Here is a 26,373-nt window from a genome sequence, read left to right as displayed (position 1 = left end):
GAAGGGACATTGTGCCATCCGTTTTGTGATACGACTTACCGTTTAGCCAAAAAATAGCTCAAAGGAATGTCTGCACAGTCATTAAAATTGCCTCCATATTTCGATATCTTTAGGGGTAAAAAGTGAAAAATTTGAACATCTTGGAATTTTCCCGTCGGTTAGGGACCAAAAGCTATAATTTCACCAAATTTCAATTGTCTACCTCGTCTGGCAGGTTGTGCCGCCATCTTGATTTGGGGGGATAGGGGATAAAAGTGAGGAAATTACCGAAAATTTTTAAGCCCACGAAACCTATAGGTTATCGTTTTGGATATACTATACGACTGTGTTCTTATGCTGAGCCCAAAATTTGATCCCCCCCAGCGTGCCCCCTTCAGGGAATTTTGAGAATTTCCGATTTTTCTAGGGATCCTGGGGTCATCAGTTTCCCCCGTACCAAGTTTCAAATTTCTGAGATTTCTGGAAGTGCCTCATTAATTCACGTCTTTTTTCATTTTTAAATATTTATATATACATCGCTCCAGCCCGACTTGCTTTTATATATATAGATGACGGATAAACATGAGCACGTTGAAAAGTGCAGACTTCCACTTCGAGATTCATATCTCCTAAACGGTTAATGATATTAAGAAACGGTTTGCGCCATCAGACGCCCCATTTATCGCTCTAAATGTTTGTTGCTAAACCATATCCTCGTATCTCCCATATTAAGGAGGTAAATTGAGTTCAAATTTTGAATAGGGTGAAATTTGGGTGCATTTTTAACATTTTACATTACATTTTGCCTACTTATGTATAAGCTAGAATCATGAAATTTGGTACACATATGTCCCTTAATTGTGCCAATGTGCGCACCTAACGTGATGATCCTATCATCCATATAAGTGTGTCAAACAATGAAATATACTTGTAAAAATCACCAAATTTACGAACAATCCAGAAATACGGCCAAATTTAACGTATAAGGGAGAGAGATACGACAAAATGTCACAGGACCAAAGTTGTAGATCACTCCGAATTGAAGCGACATTGTGCCATCCGTTTTGTGATACGACTTACCGTTTAGCCAAAAAATAGCTCAAAAGGAATGTCTGCACAGTCATTAAAATTGCCTCCATATTTCGATATCTTTAGGGGTAAAAAGTGAAAAATTTGAACATCTTGGAATTTTCCCGTCGGTTAGGGACCAAAAGCTATAATTTCACCAAATTTCAATTGTCTACCTCGTCTGGCAGGTTGTGCCGCCATCTTGATTTGGGGGGATAGGGGATAAAAATGAGGAAATTCCCGAAAATTTTTAAGCCCACGAAACCTATAGGTTATCGTTTTGGATATACTATACGACTGTGTTCTTATGCTGAGCCCAAAATTTGATCCCCCCCAGCGTGCCCCCTTCAGGGAATTTTGAGAATTTCCGATTTTTCTAGGGATCCTGGGGTCATCAGTTTACCCCGTACCAAGTTTCAAATTTCTGAGATTTCTGGAAGTGCCTCATTAATTCACGTCTTTTTTCATTTTTAAATATTTATATATACATCGCTCCAGCCCGACTTGCTTTTATATATATAGATGACGGATAAGCATGAGCACGTTGAAACGTGCAGACTTCCACTTCGAGATTCATATCTCCTAAACGGTTTATGATATTAAGAAACGGTTTGCGCCATCAGACGCCTCATTTATCGCTCTACATATTTGTTTCTAAACCATTTCCTTTTATCTCCCATATTAAGGGGGTAAATTGAAATCAAATTTTGAATAGGCTGAAATTTGGGTGCATTTTTAACATTTTACATTACTTTTTGCCTACTTATGTATAAGCTAGAATCATGAAATTTGGTACACACATGTCCCTTAATCGTGCCAATGTGCGCACACAACGTGATGATAATATCATTCTTATAAGTGTGTCAAACAATGAAATATACTTGTAAAAATCACCAAATTTACGAACAATCCAGAAATACGGCCAAATTTAACGTATAAGAGAGAGAGATACGACAAAATGTCACAGGACCAAAGTTGTAGATCACTCCGAATTGAAGGGACATTGTGCCATCCGTTTTGTGATACGACTTACCGTTTAGCCAAAAAATAGCTCAAAAGGAATGTCTGCACAGTCATTAAAATTGCCTATATATTTCGATATCTTTGGGGGGTAAAAGTGAAAAATTTGAACATCTTGGAATTTTCCCGTCGGTTAGGGACCAAAAGCTATAATTTCACCAAATTTCAATTGTCTACTTCGTCTGGCAGGTTGTGCCGCCATTTTGATTTGGGGGGATAGGGGATAAAAATGAGGAAATTCTCGAAAATTTTTAAGTCCACGAAACCTATAGGTTATCGTTTTGGATATACTATACGACTGTGTTCTTATGCTGAGCCCAAAATTTGAGCCCCCCCAGCGTGCCCCCTTGAGGGAATTTTGAGAATTTCCGATTTTTCTAGGGATCCTGGGGTCATCAGTTTCCTCCGTACAAAGTTTCAAATTTCTGAGATTTCTGGAAGTGCCTCATTAATTCACGTCTTTTTTCATTTTTAAATATTTATATATACATCGCTCCAGCCCGACTTGCTTTTATATATATAGATGGTTGCCTAGTTGTACTTCCTCTTAAAACAATAATCACCACCACCACCCCGGGTCACTGGAATTAACCAATGAAGGTTAAAATCCCCGACCCAGCCGGGAATCGAACCCGGGACCCTCTGAACCGAAGGCCAGTACGCTGACCATTCAGCCAACGAGTCGGACGCAATCTAGTAATTAAAAGTGGTATACCACCACCTCTCCTACCCTGCCGGTCAACATTCCGATGTTGAAAATGTTTTCCACCAACGGGACTTGGACAGGACCAAGGTGTTAGACAGTATGGACTAGGCGCCTTAACGATCATGACCCGCAGGTGGCGAACATAATTCAGTGGTCTTACGAGATGACACCTGATAAGCAACGTGCGTGTTAATGAGAATGGGACCCTACATAAGACGAATTACAATGCTAAAGACGACACGGACACACCCCCACAGCCCGCGAAGCCTCAAAATTAACCAATCAAGGTCAAAATTCCCAATACGGACGGAATCGAACCGGAGTCCCAGTCCCGCTAACCGTTTTGGAATGGAACCGGAGTGAGTTACATTAGGATAAGATGAAGCCTTACATGACTAGTACTATCGTTCTGAGGGCTGCTTTGAGGTCCACTCAGTCTACGTGATTAAAATTTGAGGAACTATCTGACGGTGAGATAGTGACCCCGGTCTAGAAAACCAAGAATAACGGCGAAAGGATTCGACGCACTGATCATGCGTCACCTCATAATCTGCAGGTCTCTGGGATGAGCAACGGTCGCCTGGTATCCAAGGCCATTCCGGGCTGTAATGCCATGGTCTTTATGGGTTTTTTGTCAGATCCTACGAAATCCAGATGTGGCGACTAACTTCAGGAGGGAATTGTAAGACATGCATTCTACCATTTAATACATACAGGCTTGAAACTGTTGTTTGTACCCTGAACAGCGCGAACCGCCTCCGAGTCTGCCAGAAATCAACTTGAGAGAGGGCGTTCGAAATGGGATTAGGAAAAGCGCCGGCGAGCTGGACCTTACGCAGCGGATTAGATGAGCAAATAAAAGTTATAAGATAAAATATAACAACACAATTTATCCTACTGACTGTACTGGGAAAAATAAGCCTGTAAGGCATAGTCCCTTAGATTGTTGCAGAGCTAGAAATGAAACCAGGAAACGTGTACTTGGAATACGCTGCATTATTTAGCTTCGAAATACTCAGCTTATAGCAGTAGGAAAAAAACACACTCAGTGGGTTATGCCAACGGATACATTGGCTGAATAATGTAGATAAACTATTAGCTTTACATCCCGTTAGAAGCTAGGAAAATTATCGTCGCCATAAGACCTATCTGTGTCGGTGTTAAGCGCTGGAAATACTTAAGTTGTGTATGAAATTGTATATGATGATGCTGGATTTAGAATTTTAAGTAGTAGTACTATTTGTAATATTTTCTTTCCATGGAATTGCTTGTTGTTCTCTTGTTGTTGTTTAAATATGTTTTAACTTTACATTATTGTCCGCCTCTGTGGTGTAGTAGTTAGTGTGATTAACTGCCACCCCTGGAGGCCCGGGTTCGATTCCGTCTCTGCCACGAAATTTGAAAAGTGGTATGAGGGATGGATCGGGGTCCACTCAGCCTCGGGAGGTCAGCTGAGTAGAGGGGGGTTCGATTCCCTCCTCATCCATCCTGGAGTGGTTTCCCGTGCTTTCCCACTTCTTCTCCAAGCAAATGCCGGGATGGTACCTAACTTAAGGCCACGACCGCTTCCTTTCCTCTTCCTTGTCTATCCCTTCCAAACTTCCCGTCCCCCCTGTTAAGCATAGCAGGTGAGGCTGCCTGGGCGAGGTATCTGGTCATCTTCCCCACTTGTATCCCCCGACCCAGATTCTGAAGCTCCAGGACACTGCCCTTGAGGCGGTAGAAGTGGGATCCCTCGCTGAGTCTGAGGGAAAACCCGACCCTGGAGGGTAAACAGAGGAAGAAGAAGTGGAACTTTACATTATTATTATTATTATTATTATTATTATTATTATTATTATTATTATTATTATTATTATTATTACACTACTATAAGTGACCATTGCCACCGGAATATTTCCCAGTTGCGATGTAATTTCTGATGATGATGATGATGATGATAAATCAAATTCTAAAATGAAAGAAAAAGGAAAGGAAGTTCGGAAATTTTGTTGTGTTTAACATTATAATATTAGCTAAATGTTTGTTTTTGTTTGTTTGTCCAGCCCTTGTCCCGTTTCTCTACGGGCTCTGGTATGAGGTGAGATGAATATGTCGTGGCGGGTTTTTATGACCGGATGCCCTTCCTGACGTCAACCTCATCAGAGGAGTTAATGAGTTGAAATGAATGACGTGATATATGATAAAGGGAGATGGTGAAACCCGGTTTCGGCACATAGCCTACTCCTGTCGAATAGCACCAAGGGATCTACTCAAGACTTAACCTACCCACCCGACGGACGAATCACCATCAACAGCGTCATATGCCCTCACTCCATATGAGCACTGTGGAAAAGTGTGCCAAGGTTTTGGTGCTCAATCTAGTCATTACAAATTGTATACCACCATCTCCCCTACCCTGCCAGCCAACATTCTCATGGTGAATATTTATTCGACCAACGGGACTCAAACCGGCTAACCACGGTGTCAGACCGTTTAGACTTCAACGCCTTAACGATCATGGCCACCAGGCGGGCTATAGTATTATTATTATCTAAATCAGTAGTGTATATTTGGGGGTTCTGCGGCAGGATCAGGATCGCTCGACTGAATTAAGCTAAGTTAACCCCACACCTTGGCTAAGTTAAGCTAACCTCAGAACCTGCCAGGAGCCTAACCTCGCATCTTGGTTGGGCCTTACCTCACACTTTGCAAACCAAAGTTAAGAGTAGGGGCCAAACCTCACACTTTGGTTAAAAGTAGGAGCTTAACCTCACAATTTGCAGGGGCCTAACTTTACACTTTGGCTAATTCTGGGGCTTAACCTTACGCTGACCATGCGTTAACTTTATCTAACCCAACCTAACGGTAGCTAAAAGTGCAGACTTATTTTCACGCAGAAATGAAATGAAATGCTGTATGGCTTTTAGTGCCGGGAGTGTCCGAGGACAAGGACAAGTTCGGCTCGCCAGATGCAGGTCTTTTGATTTAACTCCCGTAGGCGACCTGCACGTCATGGTGACGATGAAATGATGATGAAGACGACACATACACCCAGCCTCCGTGCCAGCGAAATTAACCAATTATATTTAAAATTCCCGACACTGCCGGGAATCGAACCCGGGACCCCTGTGACCAAAGGCCAGCACGCTAGCCATTTAGCTATGGAGCCGGACATGTTCACGCTGACCGTATGTTAAACTAACCGGCTGCCCTTCAGCTTCTTCTTGTTGTTGTTGTTGTTGTTGTTGTTGTTGGAGCTTTGCAACATTGCGGTTAACAGCCCAGATAACCTGTGCTACTGTGTTAAAATGTACTCGTGTTAGGGATGGCCATGAAAACAACCTTTAATTTAAAACATTCAACATCTCTTAAACCGATGATCTTAGAAAATGAATTTTTAGCTTGAAATTTATCAAAAATGGACCTCTAACCGATAATATATAGATAAAGTTATTTTCAAAGTTTTGCAGAAAGAATTACTTTTGACGTCAAAATGACGTTTAGATTTAAAAATACATTCAGGAAGGGACACTGTTGCATCAAGAATATTCTTTCTTTTTCCTTAATCGTTTACTCTCCAGGGTTGGATTTTCTCTCGGACTCAGTGAAGGATCCCACCTCTACTACCTCAAGGGCAGTGTGCTAGAGCGTGAGACTTTGGGTCGTACCTCGGCCAGGCGGCCTCACTTGCTATGCTGGACAGGGGCCTTGTGGGGGGATGGGAAGATCGGAAGGGATAGACAAGGAAGAGGGAAATAAATCGCCAGCCTTAAGTTAGGTACCATCCCGGCATTTTTCTGGAGGAGAAGAGCGAAACCAAAGAAAATCGATCCCCCTTCCACTCAGTTAACCTACCGAGGCTGAGTGGACGCCGTTCCAGCCCTCGTACCTACCACTATTCAAATTTCGTGGCAGAGCTGGAAATCGAACCCGGGTCTTCGTAGATGACAGCTAATCACACTAACCAAAAACACCACAGAGGCGGACACGCTATGACACTCGGAGTGAAAATGAGGGAAAGTGGGCGGCAGGATGCAAGTCAATTTCGAAAGGGTTAGTCCTGTTGAATTTCTCGCGGTTTTCCCAGAGTTCATATTCTGAAGGAAGGGAGCTGGACACTGAGTCACGTGCTGGTGTAAACAGCTAACAGACTGGGAGCGATTGTCATTGGTGGCGAATGACATACAGTATATTCGTCCTGGAGCGTGAGACATTTGGAGTCAGTTGTCCTGAACACATCTGATGGACTCGCAGAGCCAATGTAAAGCTTTCGCGGTACGTAGCTGGCCTGTGGAGCACTGCTGGATTCAGAAAGTAAAGAGAGGTGGTGGGGAAACCCTCAGGAATACTTTTTAATGTTAACGGCCCCTTCTGGGAGCGATTGTTACACATTTTAAGCTGGGAGCGATTGACACAAGGGGCGATTGATAGGACGCCTCCAGAACACTGTCCGTGAGGTGGTAGAGGTGGGATCCCTCACTGAGTCCGAGGGAAAACCAACCCTGGAAGGTAATCAGATAAAGAAAGAAATTATCTGTAGAAATATAAATTTGGCTTATCATTTGTGCAGCTTGTTTTGTACTATAAATATTATGGTTACAGTGCATGAATATTTACATGATTTGTTTTCTGAATGACAGGTAAAAAGAAGGAAACATGATAATGCAGCGTTTCTTCGACGGGCTGCTTGTTTTCAGGGTCACGCTATGAGACATGCATGTATACATTCCGTTGTTGATAAATCAGGATGAACCTATTTCCTGTTTAGATTGTGGTTTCTTGTACAGTGACTAACACGCGAAGGATATGAAGATGTATGTCTCCCGACGTGAGATGTGTCATTCTTGTTTGCAGGTGGATACGAGTACCTTTATCTCATGCATCATTTATATCGTTCATTCAAAAGGCAGAACGTAGTCTTCCCTTTTTAGAATCTGTTTTACGTCGCACCGACACGATAGGTCTTGCGGCGACGATGGCGTAGGAAAGTGCTGGGGCTGGGAAGGAAGCGGCCGTGGCCTTAATTAAGGTACAACCCCAGCATTTGTCTGTTCAGAAAATGGGAAATCACAGAAAACCATCTTCAGGGCTGCCGACAGTGGAGTTCGAACCCACTATCTACCGAATGCAAGCTGCTAGCTACGTGATCCAAACCGCGCGGCCGCTTGCTACGTCCTTTTTTTCTGAAAACCGGGAAAGTTGGGCGTGTGGTTAGGGACGCGCAGCTGTGAGCTTGCATCCGGGAGTTAGTGGGTTCGAACCCCACTGTCGGCAGCCCTGAAGATGGTTTTCCGCGGTTTACCATTTTCACATCAGGCAAATGCGGGGGCTATACCTTAATTAAGGCCACGGCCGCTTCCTTCCCATTCCTAGGTCTTTCCAATCCCATCGTCGCCATAAGACCTCTCTGTTTTAGGGAGTTATGGTCAGGAACCCACTTATTAAGTGCCGTTTGTAGACGAAACTACACATGTCAATGTATTTCTGACATGGCAAATGCAAATAATTAAGTGTGAGATTTGAAAGTAATTTGCACTGGAAGGGTCATGTTGATGATATTATTGGGAAAGCATACAGATCGTTACGTGGCAAAATGAGGCTACATGAAGGATACAACAAAGAATTATAAGAGAAAAGTTAACTGAAGTATGCGTCGTTTCTTATTGGAATATGCAGACAGTGTTTGGGATCCTCACCAGGAATACCTAATAAAAGAAATAGGTGGCGTGCAGAGGAAAGCACCAAGATTTGTAACAGGGGATTTCAGGAGAAAAAGTAGTGTGTCAGAAATGTTAGAGAAACTTGGGCGGGAAGCTTTAAGTAAGAAAAGGGAGAAAACTAGACTTATAGGATTATATAGAGCCTATACAGAAGAGGAAGCATGGGGGAAAATCCGTGATAGGCTTCAGTTGGAAAATAATTATATCAGCAAGTATAAAATTAGTGGGGATTTTAGCAGAAACGACTGGGTAAATTTTAATTTATTGGGAAGGGCGTGAAGGAGTGGAACAGTTTCCCTGGGGAAGTGTTTGATCCTTTTTCAAAATTTGTACAGATATTCAAGAAAAGAGTAAGCAGCAACAGAGAAAAGAAATGTTACAGGGCATTCGACCTGTGCAGGTTATGTAAATAAATAATTTTGAATAAATTAATTTCATCCCCTTGTCTATGAAGATCGGACAGCTGAAGTAGGAGACTGGCTGTGGGGGCGAAGTACAGTGGGGACTTCGAGGGCCCTGGGTCTGCTACGGTAGCTGTGAAGCCCCTCCAGGAACTCTGAAAAGCAGTGGCAAAAGGGGCTCTGGTTAAGACGCAGCAGGTCGTTATGCACATTAGGTACCAAAATGGGCTAAAGAACGGTAAATTAATATCTTATAGCAGCTGTATAGTATTTTTTGAAGTGATACCACATAATTTTTATGAGCTGATTATGTGTGTTAGTACAGATGATATTATGAGAAGAATTTGGTATATAATATAAATTTATTAAGGATGAGCTGTGTATTTAATAGAAAAATTATTGATGTAAATTGTATAATACGGTATTTTAGGAAAATGTCTTCCTTTCTTTTTCATTTAAAATGTAGTTGTTGAGAACAATGTATTTGTATGTATCATTTGCCACCTCATTTGAAAATAAATGATATGATATGATATGATATGATATGATATGATATGATATGATATGATATGATATGATATGATATGATATGATATGATATGATATGATATGATATGATATGATTTGATTTGATTTGATTTGATTTGATTTGATTTGATTTGATTTGATTTGATTTGATTTGATTTGATTTGATTTGATTTGATTTGATTTGATTTGATTTGATTTGATTTGATTTGATTTGATTTGATTTGATTTGATTTGATTTGATTTGATTTGATTTGATTTATTTTGATTTGATTTGATTTGATTTGATTTGATTTGATTTGATTTGATTTGATTTGATTTGATTTGATTTGATTTGATTTGATTTGATTTGATTTGATTTGATTTGATTTGATTTGATTTGATTTGATTTGATTTGATGTCTGCATATAGCCTACCCACTGAATGCGGTTTCATTCATCAGTAATGGTATGGTGGTACCGTACATACTTTAAACTTGGAATGATTAATTCAAAATTTGAATATCAAATATCGAAAAGATTGATTGATTGATTGATTGATTGATTGATTGATTGATTGATTGATTGATCAAATGTTTCCTTGACTAATGCTTAGAATGAGATATTTACAATGTTCACACCGTTCATTTAATAAGTATATATGTAAGAGCCTATATCTAGTAACAGAAGATTGTAATACCAGGGACAACATCAGTCATCAAATGATCTCCATTTAGGGCAGCCGTCCAGGTGGTCAATGCATTATCTACTATTTGCTTTACGTCACACCGACACAGATATCTTATGGCGACGATGGGATGGGAAAGGCCTAGGAATGGGAAGGAAGCGGCCGTGGCCTTAATTAAGGTACAGCCCCAGCATTTGCCTGGTGTGAAAATGGGAAACCACGGAAAACCATCTTCATGGATGCCTACAGTGGGGTTCGAACCCATTATCTCCCGATTACTGCATACTGGCCGCACTTAAGCGACTGCAGCTATCGAGCTCGGTCGATGCATTGTCAGTTATTTACCTGATTATTTTTAATGCTATTTGTTCGGGGCGTCGGCCCATGTGGATCTTTTACCCCTACTGGCATCATATTGTATGAACCTGCGTGTAATTGGAATTGCGGTAGTGTGGAATGTTGTGTGTGAGGAAAGGAAGATTAAGGACGTCACAAACATCCAGTCCCCATGCCAGGGATATAAATCATTACAATTAAAAAACCCTGAGCCGGCCGAGAATCGAACCCGGGGCCGCCGGGTGACAGGCCGATGCGTTTCCCCCTACATCGCGGGGCCGGACAGTTGTTTACCTAGTGTTTTCTTTAATGTTCTCAGAGAAGTTCTCCTCTTGAATTCCAACTTTATCTTCCAATATCATGATATTTCATCCTTTTGAATGTCTACCAATGTCATTCCTCGGCATATCTCCACTTACATCTTGGAACACACCACTTAGTCCAGTAGCTCGTCTCCTTATTCTCAAGTCTCCCCAGCCCAAATTTTGCAACATTTTCGTAACACTATTCTTTTGTCGGAAATCACCCAGAACAAATCGTGCTGCTTTCCTTTGGATCTTTTCCAGTTCCCGTATCAAGTAATCCTTGTGAAGGTCCAATTCACTGGAACCATACTCTACCAGAGACTTACGCGCCCTCTCATCTACTTCCTTAATACAACATTGTTTCCACTTACTTGTGCCAGGCTCTTCAATTTCACCTATCCTATCCGGCCTCCCTTGGTCAACTGTTGTTCTTTTCTGACCCTGGCGGTATTAGAGCACTCGAGGGATAGAGAGTCTTTCGCTTTCACGCCCTTCGTGGCCCTTGTCTTCCTTTGGCCGACACCTTCAATTTTCGAAGTGTCGGATCCCTTCCATCTTTCTCTCTGATTAATATTATATAGAGGATTGTTGCCTAGTAGCACTTTTGCTTAAAACAATAATCACCACCATTATTATTCACGTAGCTGTCAGCTTCCATTCCAAAAATAGTAGGTTCGAATCCCACTGTCGGCAGGCCTTGTGACTATTCCTACCACTACTCTTATACCTTCATCTCCTTCACACAATATGCACAACATTTGTTTGAACACCAGTTGCTTTTTAAGAAAAAACAACAAAATTTGGTAGAGCATGCCTCTTGTCTCAATTATCTCAAGGCGTGAGGTGATAACTCAAACATCTGGCAATATACAGGGATATGGATCAGGACAGTGTTAGATTACGGTTGCATTTCCACAATTGAGGATTGTACTTGGAAATAGAATCACTTATTATAATTAAAATAAAACTGAGTTTATGACTATAATTTACGTCACAATGAACAAGCATTGCCGTATTTTAATTTAACAAAAAAAAAATATTGTGAGATTTGCTGTTACAATCAAAAATAAAATTTAATCTAAACAAAGAAAGCTATTGGCATGAACTTGAAGTGAAATATAATATCGCCGCTGATTACATTCTTCTTCATGTTATCAACGCTTAACATGTCTGATGATTTAATTACCTGATGTCTGCACACACCGCTGTTGAACTTGAAATTCATGGAAAAACCAATGAGCTGAAGTCGGGAGCCGTCTGCTGTTATCTTCTTATGTAACCGGGAGTTGACCTACATTCCCCGTACGAGTGTAGTAAGCTCCAATGTAGTTACGTCCACTCAATAGATTGTAAGAAATTGGAAAATATTATTGAAACACCTTGTGAAGTCCATCCTCACAAGTAAATAATGTTTCATTATCAGCACAGTACCAGTCTATACTCGGATACAACCACCACTCGTAGACCTCTTCGATGATTCCAAGACCTCTTCAAACACACCTCTTAGTTCTGGCCACCACTCTAAGACCACTGACCATCTCTCTTCCTTCACTTCTTATTACCACTTCTTCCTCCACTTCATAGCTCTCACCACCGTTGCATCGACTTTTATAACCTCGCGATGACCACTCCTCTCTCTACTCTCTGGTCATCCCTTCCACCTCAACATACAGTAGCTGGAGAATACAGACACTTGGTCAAAATCACGTGCCCACGCACTGATGTCATCAGTCATGTGTCGTATAAGCTTGCCCACGCGGACTACCGATGACTACCCTGCATGTGTCAGTGGGAAAACTCCTTGCTCAATACATTCTCGGTTAAACATAGCCTCGATTGCAAAATACTATGCCAGCTCATCTGGCCAGAGTTACAAGGCACAGCATGACTATTTGAAACCAACAAATCTCACTTATTAACATACAGAATAATTACAAACAAAATTCACTTAACCTATGATTAAATAAAATAATATGCGTGATACCTAATTATTACAGGCTAAATGCTGAAAAACAGAATATAAAATCTAATTAATCGGGTTAATAATAATAATAATAATAATAATAATAATAATAATAATAATAATAAATGGAATCTGTAACCCTGTTGTACGGTTACAGCCTAAAGAAGTTTTTTCGTGGTTTTCTATTTTTACACCAGGCAGATGCTGGGGATGTACCTTAGTCAAATCTACGGTCGATTCTTTCCTGCTCTTAGCCCTCTCCTATCCCATCGTCGCGATAGAATCTATCTGACCATGTGACGTAGAAGAAAAAGTCCACCTTCTAGCGATATAAGAAAACCAATACTGACGCCACCTGACATAAGGAGGAAAAAGAACTGGAGCTGACTATCTTACAAAACAGACAGACTTTGAGACAAATTCTGCAGAAAATCCTAGATTTTCACGAAAAACTTCCGGGGAAGAAAGATAACTCCAGGTCAGAGGAAAAGAAGTACACCGGAAGATTATGCAGCAATACTAGGCAAGGATCAAGACGTGTTCCCAAGTAGGTGCATTCCAAAGAAGAAGATCGTAATATTTCACTGGTCATTCATTTTCTCAATCAACCAGTTGACTAATGTGTTCCAATCACCCTTTCCTTCCTTCATTCATTCGAGTGCTCGCATAGATTCTTTCACTCTAGCAGTATTCAGTCATTTCCTCACACATTCACAGACACATGCAGCAGTTCCTTTAAACAAAATTTTCTTTTATGTTCACTCAACCGCACACAAATTGGCCGGCAAAGAAAAGTTCGAATTTATACATCCTTGCAATGCGAGAATAATTTGTGAACTGTGGACAGTCGGTGGTCGGTGGTCTACCACCTGCACAATATACTCATTTTGATAGAAAGTCATCTTCTGTGGCGGCCAGTTTTTGTGTGCTTGAGTGTACAACTGAAATTTTGGAAGAGACAACATTATGGCACCGATGACAGCGTGTTCCCTTCCGAAAGACAGAGGTATGGGTGAAGGTAGGACCTCTTTCTCCTCTCTGAGGTGAGCAGCAGGCAGCTGATTAGCAGTAGAAGGGATATATATCTATAGAGACAGAGGGGGATATCCTGAGAAAGACTTGGTCACTTTGTTTGGCTATTGTCTCAGTTTGGAAGCTAAACTCTTCGGAAGATTACTGATTCAATTTTACAAATAGTAACTCGTCAACGATGGTTATAATGGCTAGTGTGAGATTAAAAGCAGTGGTCATTAATCCGTTGATCCAAGGAGAGATTGAACGAAGGGTTCTGTCATATTTTTGGCTACATAAAGCTCTTAAATCCTCCGTAACTTATATACAAGACACACTGTAGAACGGACTTACTTCACCCAAAGACACTCCTCACTTTATTCAACTGTTGTTTTTAGGTCCAGTCTTGAGTATGGCTCATTTAATTGGAATCCAGTGACCACAAAGAACGACACTTTCATTGAGAGTATTCAAAACAAGTTTCTAAAATTCAAGACATAAAATCACAAGCAATTACCCAACATTCATAAATTATTCGGATATGGGTTAAGTGAATGAATGTGATGCACTGAATATCACTGTAATATTTGTCACAAATGGAAGATAATAATTGCTTTTACTCAAATAAAGTATCAACTCGGAGGCTGATTAAGAAATAATACGAAATATTTTATTTTAGACAATAGATACTTTACTGCCTTACAACTACTATTTCTGCTACGTCGCAGCGCTTCCGTAAGTGTTTTGTTTGTCTAACACTGTCGTGTGTGATGTCTTTGCTCACTGAAGTTCTTTGGTGTCGTTTTATTGATTTTTCTCATTCGATGTAATTTGAAGGGCTGTCACTTCATGTATCCTAACTGATTCGTTAAACGATTTATTGATCCAGGGATCATGCTATTTTCCTTTTAAAATATAGATTTGTCCAGAGATCATGCTATTTTTCTTTCAACAAAATACCCGTGCTGGACATATTATGGACAAAGATAATGAGAATTCACAGACATAACACTCCCATTCATCGGTGCCAGCCCTGGACCTCAAGAAAGGAACAAAAGACGGCGCGAGCAGCGGAATGCAACATAATGGAGTCCTGTTTACAGCCCGTAACTACGTATACATATTTCTCGCTAGTAATGACGGTATTTCTTAATCAACCTCCAATCTGAGACTTTATTTGAGTAAAATCAATGATTATTTTCCATTTGTGACAAATATTACAGTTATATTTCGTGGATCAGAATCCTTCACATAACCTTAAATAATATGTTCAAGATACATGTTGTGAATAGCTTGCGCCAAAGATAAAATTGCAAAGATTTGAACTTCCTGTACAAAATAATATTGATTACAAAACTGGTAATCAAAATATATAGCGATCAATCTACTTCTACTCAGCACAGAAATTAAGTCGACCGAGAAATATCTTCTCTGTTTCAAATACTCATTCTTGACGTTAAGCTGATGTAGTCTCAGAGCCATTTGCCTCTCCAGAAATGGAAAACCTTTCTAAATTTTTCGACTTGGCATCGAACCCACGTCTTTTCAGGTGAACAGACGCTCCGCTATGCCTCCCCTTATAAGATAGAGACAACAAAATTTAAAGTACTCCGGTATGAATTCCGCAAATAATATTCGTCAATAATATCGTAAGTAAAATATCCTATTTTCTAACATATATTAAATCTTAGAGGGAAATATTTGTGTTAGAACACTGAGAGTTGCATGAAAATTGGTGGGAAAGCTCCAATATGGTCTGTAAAAACAGTTGTATGGTTCTTTCTCGTGTAATATTACGGATTTGATAATAATAATAATAATAATAATAATAATAATAATAATAATAATAATAATAATATCATTATCATGATCTTGGGATCAAAGTACAGAAATGGAATCCATCAAAAGAGATCCAACAAGGAAGTCTATAGCAAAATAGAGAAAATTAACGACACAATCAGAAAAGGACGGGCACGATTTTACGGTCATCTGAAAAGAATGGACGGAAGAAAGTTAACTAAAGAAATCTTTCACTTTTTTTATTCAAACCCCAAAACCACAATTCCCTGGTTTAGAAATACCAAAGAAGACCTGCAAATGCTACATATCTCAGCTGAAGACGCCCTTAACAGAGATCTCTTCCGCAAGAAAATATTGACGAACGGGCTAAACCGAGACGAGCAACCGAAGAGAAGACACGGTACCCCTTGGACAGAGGAGCGTAAGCAGGCCCACTCACAAAGAATGAGGGAGATTTGGGCTCTATAGAAGGCCAAGTTCAGTGTCAAATGCAACAAGACTTAACGTGGTCATTGATGGCCCCAGCGAATTATATATATATAATATCATTATTAACTAGAGGACCCGCGCGTTCGCTATAAGAAAGTCAGATAACTCGTCTTGATGGGCCTGTCATAGTCATTTTATGGCATGCCGCAGTTCGTAGTCAGAATTCATCCATTCTGACGTCAACATGCCGTCTGTTTGGTAAAAATCTATCCATATATTCGCTTTTATTTATCCTTCAGTTCTTGATGTAAAGATTTGATTGTGTCGTGGAAGGCAGTGGTATTTTTAATCGCAGTTCATATACAGTAGAAAGGTTGTGTGGTGAGCTCATTAGTAGGGCCCGGAGTTTTAAACAATGCATATGCGCATATGCAAATGCATATTTTGAACGTTAGTGCATATACAGACATATTTTTCCCTTATGTGTGATCGGTAATCTAAGATTTCTGAACGGAATGAAAAATTTAATCAGCTTTGTACATTGCACATCACTTGGCAACATGAGAAGACTTCCCTGATCAAGTAAAGTGCTTTCAGTGTCGCAGTACAAGTAGGTAGATGGATAAGGACGTTTTACACAACTGCAGTTTCCTTCTTTCTGACATTCCTTTCTCCTTCTCCTTACAGTAGCCTCGCAAGGTTTGCTTAAACAAGTGCGTTCATCTGTTAACTTGCTCTTCGTCTATCGCAGTGTTTTACCGGATTAAACTGTAAAAATGCCTAAAGTCTTTGCCAGAAGAATGTTCCGAGCAGTCAGTGCCGGTGTAAAAGTACTGCCCAGTTACGTCCGTCGACGTAGAATGATCATTTTCAGCGTATAAATTAATTCTGTTCGATAACAGAAAGTTATTGACTCCTGAAAACATTGAAAAACTGTTGAAACCCACTGCCATGCATCATTTTGCAAGAAATTAAACTAGTTTATCAATTTAACACTAAGTAAAAATAAAATGATGAGTTTGATAATTGTATTCTGTTTTATTTTTAGTGCATATTTTCAACATTTTGAGTGTATAATGTGCATGCATATTTTCGGAGTTTTCAGTGCATATGAATCCGGGCCCTACTCATTAGTTAGTCTCTAAGAAGCGGTTTTCTTGCCAGCCACAGAGCATGGTCTTTACAGTTTTAGTGTAGCTACGTTATCCTTCGTTAGATGTTCCCAGATAATGTCTAAAACGAATGTCATGATAGGGTCTGTTTGCACTTAGCCTTTTTTCTCTGCCATCTGTTCAGTATATTTGGAAGCTGAGAAAGTTTAGAGAATAAAAGAGTATCTAGTATGGAATCGTATTCTTCCGGGCTCAAAGGAAGTACATACTCTCTAGCTTGACAGGTAGTATTCACACATGGCTGCATGCAATGATATTACTAAGGATGAAAATCACATATCAGAATATTAATGAAAGTGTTAGTCGCTTAGCAACCTGCTAAGCACGGGTGTATTGCGGGTTAGGATACGCTAAGCCTTCGCCTGCAAGTATTGGAGTGATCACTTAATGATTTTATTTTATGATTACTCAAAGTTGGCTGAACATAGACACCTATCAATGTCTCATGATTCACCGGTAGGTAATTCCGGAGAGAATAATACAAAAATGAAGCAAGTTGGTCCAGTAGAACGGACGGGCGGATTTTCCAAAGCTGTTTTTAGTAAACTCTTTTAATACATAGATGATGATGATGATCATAATAATAATTGTACCGGGAGGTACAGCTTAACCCCGGACATTTAAATGAAGCGCCTTGAAGAACGCTATCTATCATATAAAAATTGAAACATCTAGTACAAGAAGTTGGGACGTTGATCAAAAGATGCCACTTCTAAATAATGGAGTAATATGTTATCTTAAAGTTTCCTAAACTGACTGGATTTTTTTTCTTTTTTTTTTTAATCACAGGAAGTTCGGACTTTTCTCCATAGATGCCTCTATTAAAGAACTGAGATCATGCACTCTGATTCAAAGCGAAATAACTAGAAATTTAAAGAAGTTTCCTCTTTCTAGGTTTTCTGAACTGAATTGACTTTCCTTATTTTTGATACTTCAAGGTTTGCAACACTAACTTCTCATCCTGCCAGCTTCGTAGTCTGGCCAATCACAAATTTTCTGTATTTGTTTTTCAGCCAATCATAGGCTTTTGTAACGTTTTGTCTATCCAATAAAAATGAGGGGGTGTGTTCGGATTCTGTCCAGAGCCTTCTCGAAGCTTCCTCTCGGGTATAAAAGCTGTCGCTTTTTCGAGTTAACTTGTCTTTCTGATCGTCGTCTTACTGAGTGTGTTAAGACAGCAGGCAGAACATCAAATAAGGTAATGGCCGACAGTTTTTACATCTAAGTACTTATTTCCGCAAGCTGACCCGGGAGGAAGGTTCCAGTCTTTAACTATGTAACTGTCATTTTCATAAAATGTAAACTTTCTTCCTTCTCATATAAAATGTCATGCAAGTCCTAAGGACTTAAACTGTAAATCGGGGATAGAGAGTGCGTTCCCTCTTGAATTTCCCTTCAATTAATCTTGAGGTGACTACGATTTTGTAACAGCTTTTCTCTTGTAAATTGTAAATTATCTTGTCCATCTAGTCACCTCAGTAGTTTTGGATTAGCCTCGGCATCATCGGGCCACGAGCCCAAGTGGGGTTTCAACCTTGGTTTTCAAGGAGCGCAAGTGTACGCCTCGGTACATTTTTTAGTTTGAGCCAGTAATTTAACCTGTTCTTTTTCACGAAGGCCCGTTAGAATGGGCACTAGATACCCCTGTGTAAAATAAAAGGCAATTAATAAGGTATTGTAAATTGTAGATTGTGCCTAGAGAGGCCTGAAGGTGTAAGAGACACTCTTTTCACTATTGTAATAGTTAATGGTTGCCTTGAGTAGGCCGTAAGAGTTCGGGAGCACTGTCTCCTTGGTAGAAATTTTAGAGCATGTAAGTTCTTTTGTGGTAATGTAATCGATATTTGTGTACTATTGGGTGGTGCCTTTGGAAGGCCTTAAATTGTAACCGTTGGAGCAAAGTGCTTTTGAAAATTGTCTATCTAACTTAAACGCAACATTTGCGATGTTGGGACCTTGTAAATTATGAGCTTTAAGCTCAAGATTGTAAATTATCAATTCTTGGTTTCTCTGCTTTTTTTTTTTATTACCAAAATTGCCCTGTACCTGATTTCTTGTTCTTTCACCAAGTGAAGAATATTGTTGAAATTTAATATCTGAAAAGAAAAATATCCTTTATTTTAAAGGTTTAAATTAATCTTTGACTATCGTAGATAGACCCATTCCCAGCAGCACCTTCTTTCACTTCTGCGTTCCACAGACAACCCCCGAACAACAATAACAGTAATAATATTCACCTCTGTGGTGTAGTGGTTAGTGTGATTAGCTGTCACCCCCGGAGGCCCGGCTTCGATTCCCGTCTCTGCCACGAAATTTGAAATGTGGTACGAGGCCTGGAACGGGGTACACTCAGCTTCGACAAGTCAAATGAGTAAAGATGGGTTTATTTCCCACGCCAGCCAACCTCGAAGTGATTTTCTGTGGTTTCCCACTTCTCCTCCAGGCAAATAACGGGATGGTACCTAACTTAAGGCCACGGCCGCTTCCTTCCCTCTTCCTTGTCTATCCCTTCCAATCTTCCCATCCCCCCACAAGGCCCCTGTTCAGCATAGCACTTGAGGTTGCCTGGGCAGCTCTTTTCACCTACACCCCCATTGGAGGAGAGTTGCATGTAGCATTTTAACCACTCACCAGTCCACCTGCCTTTGCGGTTCACTGGCAGTACCGAAAATCGAACCCGGACCTCTGAGGACGCCAGCTAATAGCGCTAAACGTTACACTATGGCGAAGAGAAGTTCACTTTCTGCAATGATGTTGATTCTATATTGGATTCAGTGTGTGTTGAGCATTAAACTGAAGATTGCCGTTTATCCATAGACTCCTCGAAAACAGGAGTGCTGCTACCTAATGGAAACAAATATCCATCCATTCCGTTAGACCACGCACTTTTCATGAAGGAAAGTTGTGAGTTATGACCTTCCAGACCGATAAATATTCTTGGCAGACATAGCTATATTACGTGGCTTACATCTATGATACACTAAATGCTTGTGCAAGTGGGATAGCAGAGATAGACGTGTCCATTATATAAAAAAGAAATGGCCAAAGAAAGAGTCACTTAATCCTGGACAAGAAAATGTTCTTCATCAACCACTTGTAAGTCCTGAAAAATCTTACTGCCTCCACTGCATATCAAACCAGGCTTGATAAGACTTTTGTGAAAGCGATGGATCGTGATGGCAGTGTATTTCTCTACCTGAAAAATAACTTCCCGAGAATCAGTTAAGTTAAACTGATATAAGGAATATTTTTGGCCCCAGCATTTTCCTGGTGTGAAAGTGGGAAACCACGGAAAACTATCTTCAGGGCTGCCGACAGTGGAGTTCGAACCCACTATCTCCCGGATACAAGCTCACAGCTGCGCGGGCAGAGGATAGAAAGGAGCTACACCGGAAGAAGATGCGACAATAATGGGGCAACGATTGAAGCCCAACAGTTGAACAGGCGTAGTTCCACGTAGAACCATTCTAAAGAAGAACATGAATAAATGAAGACTCCAGGGAAGACACCAAGGAAATAAGTATTTTTAGAAGTAAAGTGTTGAAAATAGAAGGATTTCAAGGCAAAGGAGAAATGAAAACTGGTATAAAGTGGTGTGAGGAGAGAAACACAGTGAAAGGAAGAAGGATTATCGGAAAGAAAGGAAGAGGATCAGACTATAACGGCAAGATAAGAAAAGTCCTGCAAGATATCACAAGTATGTAGACGTATTGCCACACTCAGCTTGATTCTATACGCTAATTCTTAGCGATTTAATGACAACTAGAGGACCCGCAGCTTTTGTTATAAATATGTTAGATAACGTGTCTTCATATAAAATTGCTCCATGCGCTGTCCGGGTGCATTTTTAACGTCCTCTTTTAGGATTTGTATTACCTGTTAATTATGTGTCAAGAGATTTTTTCTTTTTAGTTTTCTTTATTGTGACGTCGATTTGATATTTTACGAACCTATTTTGTAGTTTTACAGTTATCTTTGTGTGTTTAATTTTAAGTTTTAGACTATTTTGTTTCGTGTGGAACTTTGTGACTGTGGGAGCCCATATCGTGTGGGAAGTAGGTGATCCTTTCAAATTAATAAAATTAAGTAATTGTATGTATTTACGCGTCGCGCTGTGGATATGGTGTACACGATTCCTACTGTCATTGGGACTGTCGCCTATTAGACCAGGATCTCTCAGAGTGCGCCTGGTGCATGCACTGTGCACGGTGCAAAAGACGACTTCGCTTGGTTGCCCAGAGTGCAGACCCCCACTCCTCAATTTGGAGCAATAGCGCTGTCTCTCTCTTTCCCCACGCCTGTCTCGCTCGCTCCCCCTGTCTCCCTCTTCCTCACTTGCTCCGTGGCGCTCCAAATCCGAGCCGAGTTGAGCCGCGCTTAGCCGAGTAGCCCAGAGACGAAGCGTTAGTCCGAGCCGAGCCGAGCGGGACCGATGCACTGTGCACAGGAACTCTGCGCCGTTGTCTGTACGCGTGAGATTTTGGGCATTTGAGAGGCCCTGTGTTAGACTAATGGACCCGTAAACTGTGAATTCAATAATAATCTCGGTCATTTTGGACATATTCTTTCTCACCTCTTCTAACCCCCGTGCCGATGGAGGCTGAACTTGAAATTCAACGGCATCCAGAATGTCGCAATTCATCTCAGTGACCCTGCAGAGTATGGCTTCGACACTAATAATGGTCGTTTTCGGCCCTCCCAACCACCATACAGTATTGTATGTGTGGTATGTGTACCAAGTTTGGTTGAGAGCTATGTTGTAACATACCTAAAAGTCATTTTGGACATTTTCTTTTTTCAACCCTTCTCATCGCCCATGCCGATGGTGGCTGAACTTGGACTTAAATATCATCCGTAGTGTCATTATCCAACTCAGCGACCCAGAAAACTGTGGATTCAACACTAATATAGATGGTTTTCGATTATTCTTACATGCCACTGCCTCCTTACTCCATCCCTAGCACAGGGCGAGTTGGCCGTGAGGTCAGGGGCGCGCAGCTGTGAGCTTGCATCCGGGAGATATTGGCTCGAACCCCCATGTCGGAAGCACTGAAGATGGTTTTCCGTGGTTTCCCATTTTCACACAAGGCCACAGCTACTTCCTTCCCATTCCTAGGTCTTCCTGTCCCATCGTCGCCATAAGACCATCCCTAGGGGCGCTAGGCGTGTCTTAATCCCAAGGTATTTCTCTCAAGATAGTATCAAGTCATATGTGTACCAAGTTCGACTACAGTCGCCGTCAATTTTAATCGTTTAGCGTCGCCGATGAAAATGAAAATCCACAGCCTGTTCCCAGTCATTCGACCAGGTCAGGAATGGAATGAATGAAGCCCCATCTAGCGGCGAGGATAGGAATTGTGCCGGCTGCCGCACTCCTCTGGGGCAAAGATTAATGAATGACAGATGAAATGAAATGATATTGGAGAGTGTTGCTGCAATGAAATATGACAGGGAAAACCGAAGTACCCGGATAAAAACCTGTTCCGCCTTAGCTTTGTCCAGTACAAATCTCACATGGAGTGACCGGGATTTGAACCACGGAACCCAGCGGTGAGAGGCCGGCGTGCTGCCGCCTGAGCCACGGAAGCCTCCCCGATATCTTTACGTAAAAATATGTATCCTTAATTGTGTGCAACCCGCTAAGTACAGAATGCATTGCTGCTTAGGGTAAGCCTTCACCTGCAATTAATAGAGTGATCATTTGATGACTTGATTTTATGATCATTCACAGTTGACTGAACTTGGAGACCTATCAGTACTTAATGATTCACCGGCAGCTAATTCTGGGGAAATGAAGCATATCGGTCCGGTAGAACGGACTGGACAAATCTGCCTTTAGTTAACTTTTTAATATATAAATTAAATATAGCTGATATTAGGTAAAAAAAAATAATAATCGTATGGCCTCAGCTACCGTGTGCAGACATTTCAATTTGACGCCATCTGGCTGTCTGTTCGTCAATTTCGACGTTCCGTTTTACTCTAGGCCCCCACTAGATGGCAGACCGAGTAAACCGAAACTCTCTTGGGCGTCTATGGCTGAGATTTAATTAATTTTGTCGCGTAAACACCAAATGTGTCACCAGAGATCTTTTACATGCCGACATCGTACGACATGGAGTGTCGAATGGACTTTTTCCGCCCTTCAAAAATCCGACTACCTCTGCCGGGTTTGAACCCGCTATCTTGGGATCCGGAGGCCGACACTCTACCGCTGATCCACAGAGGCAGCTGATATTAGGTAACAAATGCAGAGAAAGCTAGAAAGTGAGGTTTTCCGTCTGAACACAGCTACTTGACTCTCCTATGACTGACACAGGGGATATCCGACTCACTTGAGAGTACCACAAACAATGACGTGACTTTACTCTGGAAGGAGGAAATGTAGAAATGTGTAACGGAAACCTCAACCTCTTGCTTCCTCACATAGGGCTGCTTTTGAAATTAGCTCTTTAAGATTCTGGATCTCAAAAACACTGAAACTGGTAAGCCTGTCTTCAACAGGTGAAATTAGTATGTCAAAGTACTCTAATATTTGAAATAAACATGTTAATTAATGTACGATATATTGTGATATACGGTCGATAGTTACAATTATTTTAGTAGTTTAACTTAACAAATAAATGCCCCACTTTCGGGTGACAATTTGTAAGTAAACAATCATAAGCTTGGAAGCGATTAGTATTAGGAAAACTGATGATAAGAAGAAGAATTTAATTTAGACTTGCACGGCCCGTGTAACTATTCATGATATATATTTTGGGTTTATGTCATGTAATGAACTACGGTATATAAACGCTCTCAACGCGTTTCAAAAGGAACCTTGCCTTTCTTCACCAGAAAAAAAAAAAAAACAGAAAAATGACGCATCAAAAGTTGCTAAGAGAAAGCAACAAGGAACTTAAAATGGTGCCCTAAGATGTAACAGGGACGCCATTTTAGCCCCATGCTAGCGACGACGAACGGCAACAGTAAAGCATCATTTTCCGATGGTTATGATAATAGGTAGCCATGATTCACTGAGGTAGTAGTCTGTATCGCGGTTGAAATTATCTGTCTTTAACAGCTGAAATTACTATGTGAAAAGTAACACGAATTGTATAAGGCTTAATAATCTGTGTAAATCCTTCCAACTGAAGTTAATGTCGACCTTCTTCAAGAAACTCCCAAGAATAGCTAAAATCTGGAGATATGGTCGACAGTCACAATTACTGTAGTAGTTTAACTTTACAAATAAATGCCCCCAGATAATTTATGTGCAGTTTCTCACATCCATTAACAACATTTTTTGTAAATTAAATTTATAAGAATTATCGAAACAGACTTTCAACGTATTAGGTCGTGTTACGTACATGTAGTACGTGTTGAAGAGATGTTAAGTACAGAACAAAAATGGCCAGCCGGACACCAGTGGGATCCGAACCCACAACCTCCCGATTTCGCGTCGGTTGCTCTACCAATTGAGCACTCTACAGTGTGCTAGCAGCAGTGCCAGACCTGTAGCTCAGATCCTTTCAAACAGAACAAAGATGGCCTAGGCCAGCAAAGCTCAATTGGTAGAGCAACCGACGCGAAAACGGGAGGTTGTGGGTTCGGATCCCACTGGTGTCCGGCTGGCAATTTTTGTTCTGTACTTAACATCTCTTCAACACGTACTACATGTACGTAACACGACCTAATACATTGAAAGTCTGTTTCGATTACAATGCGGTCGTGAAAATTCAATATTCATTATAAGAATTATCTTTATTATGATTTTAAACTATAACCCTAATATACCTTTCGTGAAATAGGGTTCCTGTATTAATTTTGGATATTGAAAATGAAAACCTACAACCTGTTTTCCAGTCATTGACCGGGCCAGGGATGTAATGAATGAAACATATATAGGCTGTTATTACGATGAGGTCGCCACTCCCAAGGTGATTTGTTAATGAGTAATAAATGCTATGAAATGATAATGGAGAGTGTTGCTGGAATGAAAGATGACAGGGAAAACCGAAGTACCCGAAGAAAAACCTGTCCCGCCTCCGCTTTGTCCAGCATAAATCTCACATGGAGTCACCGGGATTTGAACCACGGTATCCAGCGGTGAAAGGCCGACGCGCTGCCGTCTGAGCCACGGAGGCTCTACTAATTTTGGATAGTAAATAAATAAATAAATAAATAAATAAATAAATAAATAAATAAATAAATAAATAAATAAATAAATAAATAAATAAATAAATAAATAAATACTTCAGAGTGAAAGTATTAGACTTACCTTTGATACGGTCCAGGACGTCTTTGTAGAAATCGTACTCGTTGATGAAAGGGTCACTGTAGAGTCCTCCACAGGCATAGCTGTAGAAGTTGTCGCAGGGTGTGTTCTCGTGGTCCATCTGGACGAGCATGCGACCAGCTAGCCTCTTGCATTCCAGAGTGTCACATACTTTTGGCGGTCCGACTGCAGCTGAAATAACAGTACACTCTTCAGTTAGCTATCCCTGTAAAGAATGTTTGGGAGGTAAATACAAATATGTTTAACATGGATACTTTTTGTGCTGGAGATCTATCTGGAAATAGTATACGCAGTTTAGCGTGGACAGTTTCCACGAACAAAAACCGACACCGCCGTAACCAGGCAACGAATGTTCGTACGTCATACAGATGGAAGAACGACGCCATTTTGGTGGACGGAAAGCCATGTTTTTGGACGTATTAGACCTATAATGAGAGGGTGTAAACAAAGCAATGGCGAATAATGTGAACAGGACAACATTAATTACAATACTGAACACTGTGGAAGTAAGAGGAAAATGAATTGAATTAGAACCTAGTGGAGAAAACCACGAAAAAATCATTTCTTACCAACAACCCGATCTTAACCTGGAATTTCGGTTCCCGCCCTGTACAATGTACAATTTCAGTATTGTAGAATGGAAAAGGCGCTTCAAGATAGAACTACCTCAGGTGGCAGCTCGATTGAGAAATCCACGATTGCGCTATGCAATGCATCGGGACCTAGGATTCTGGGGCTTCCCAACATCTGCAATGAGGATGAGCCGGAGCATCCTTCCAATCCTTCCAGACTTAAATTTCAGAAGAAGTTCTTTGCAGGAACCCTGAATGTAAATTCATTGCTAAAAACTGGCAAACAGAAAGAACTGGAAAAATTGTTAAATAAACATGAAATCCAAATTTTAGCAGTTCATAATGTAGCCAGATTAATGATAGCTAACGCTCTGAGAGGACAAGGTTATAATGTCTATGAAGAAGTACACGGTCTCTCCGGAAGAGGTCGATGCAGA

The 26,373-nt window shown here is 40.8% G+C and overlaps 1 protein-coding gene across 1 annotated transcript in view; it reads right to left on the bottom strand.

The window, feature by feature from the left end:
• Positions 1–26,373, bottom strand: part of LOC136872319 (endothelin-converting enzyme 2) — a 274,577-nt gene that overhangs the window by 235,354 nt on the left and 12,850 nt on the right. Inside the window, exon 2 of the mRNA XM_067146134.2 lies at positions 25,347–25,535. Within this exon, the coding sequence (XP_067002235.2) occupies positions 25,347–25,535 (189 nt within the window). The remainder of the gene's footprint in view (positions 1–25,346; positions 25,536–26,373) is intronic.

Source organism: Anabrus simplex, chromosome 4 (genome assembly GCF_040414725.1).
Source record: "Anabrus simplex isolate iqAnaSimp1 chromosome 4, ASM4041472v1, whole genome shotgun sequence".
Lineage (NCBI taxonomy): Eukaryota > Metazoa > Arthropoda > Insecta > Orthoptera > Tettigoniidae > Anabrus > Anabrus simplex.
The sequence above is the reverse complement of the archived record's forward strand: the minus strand, read 5'-3'. Positions and strand labels throughout refer to the sequence as shown.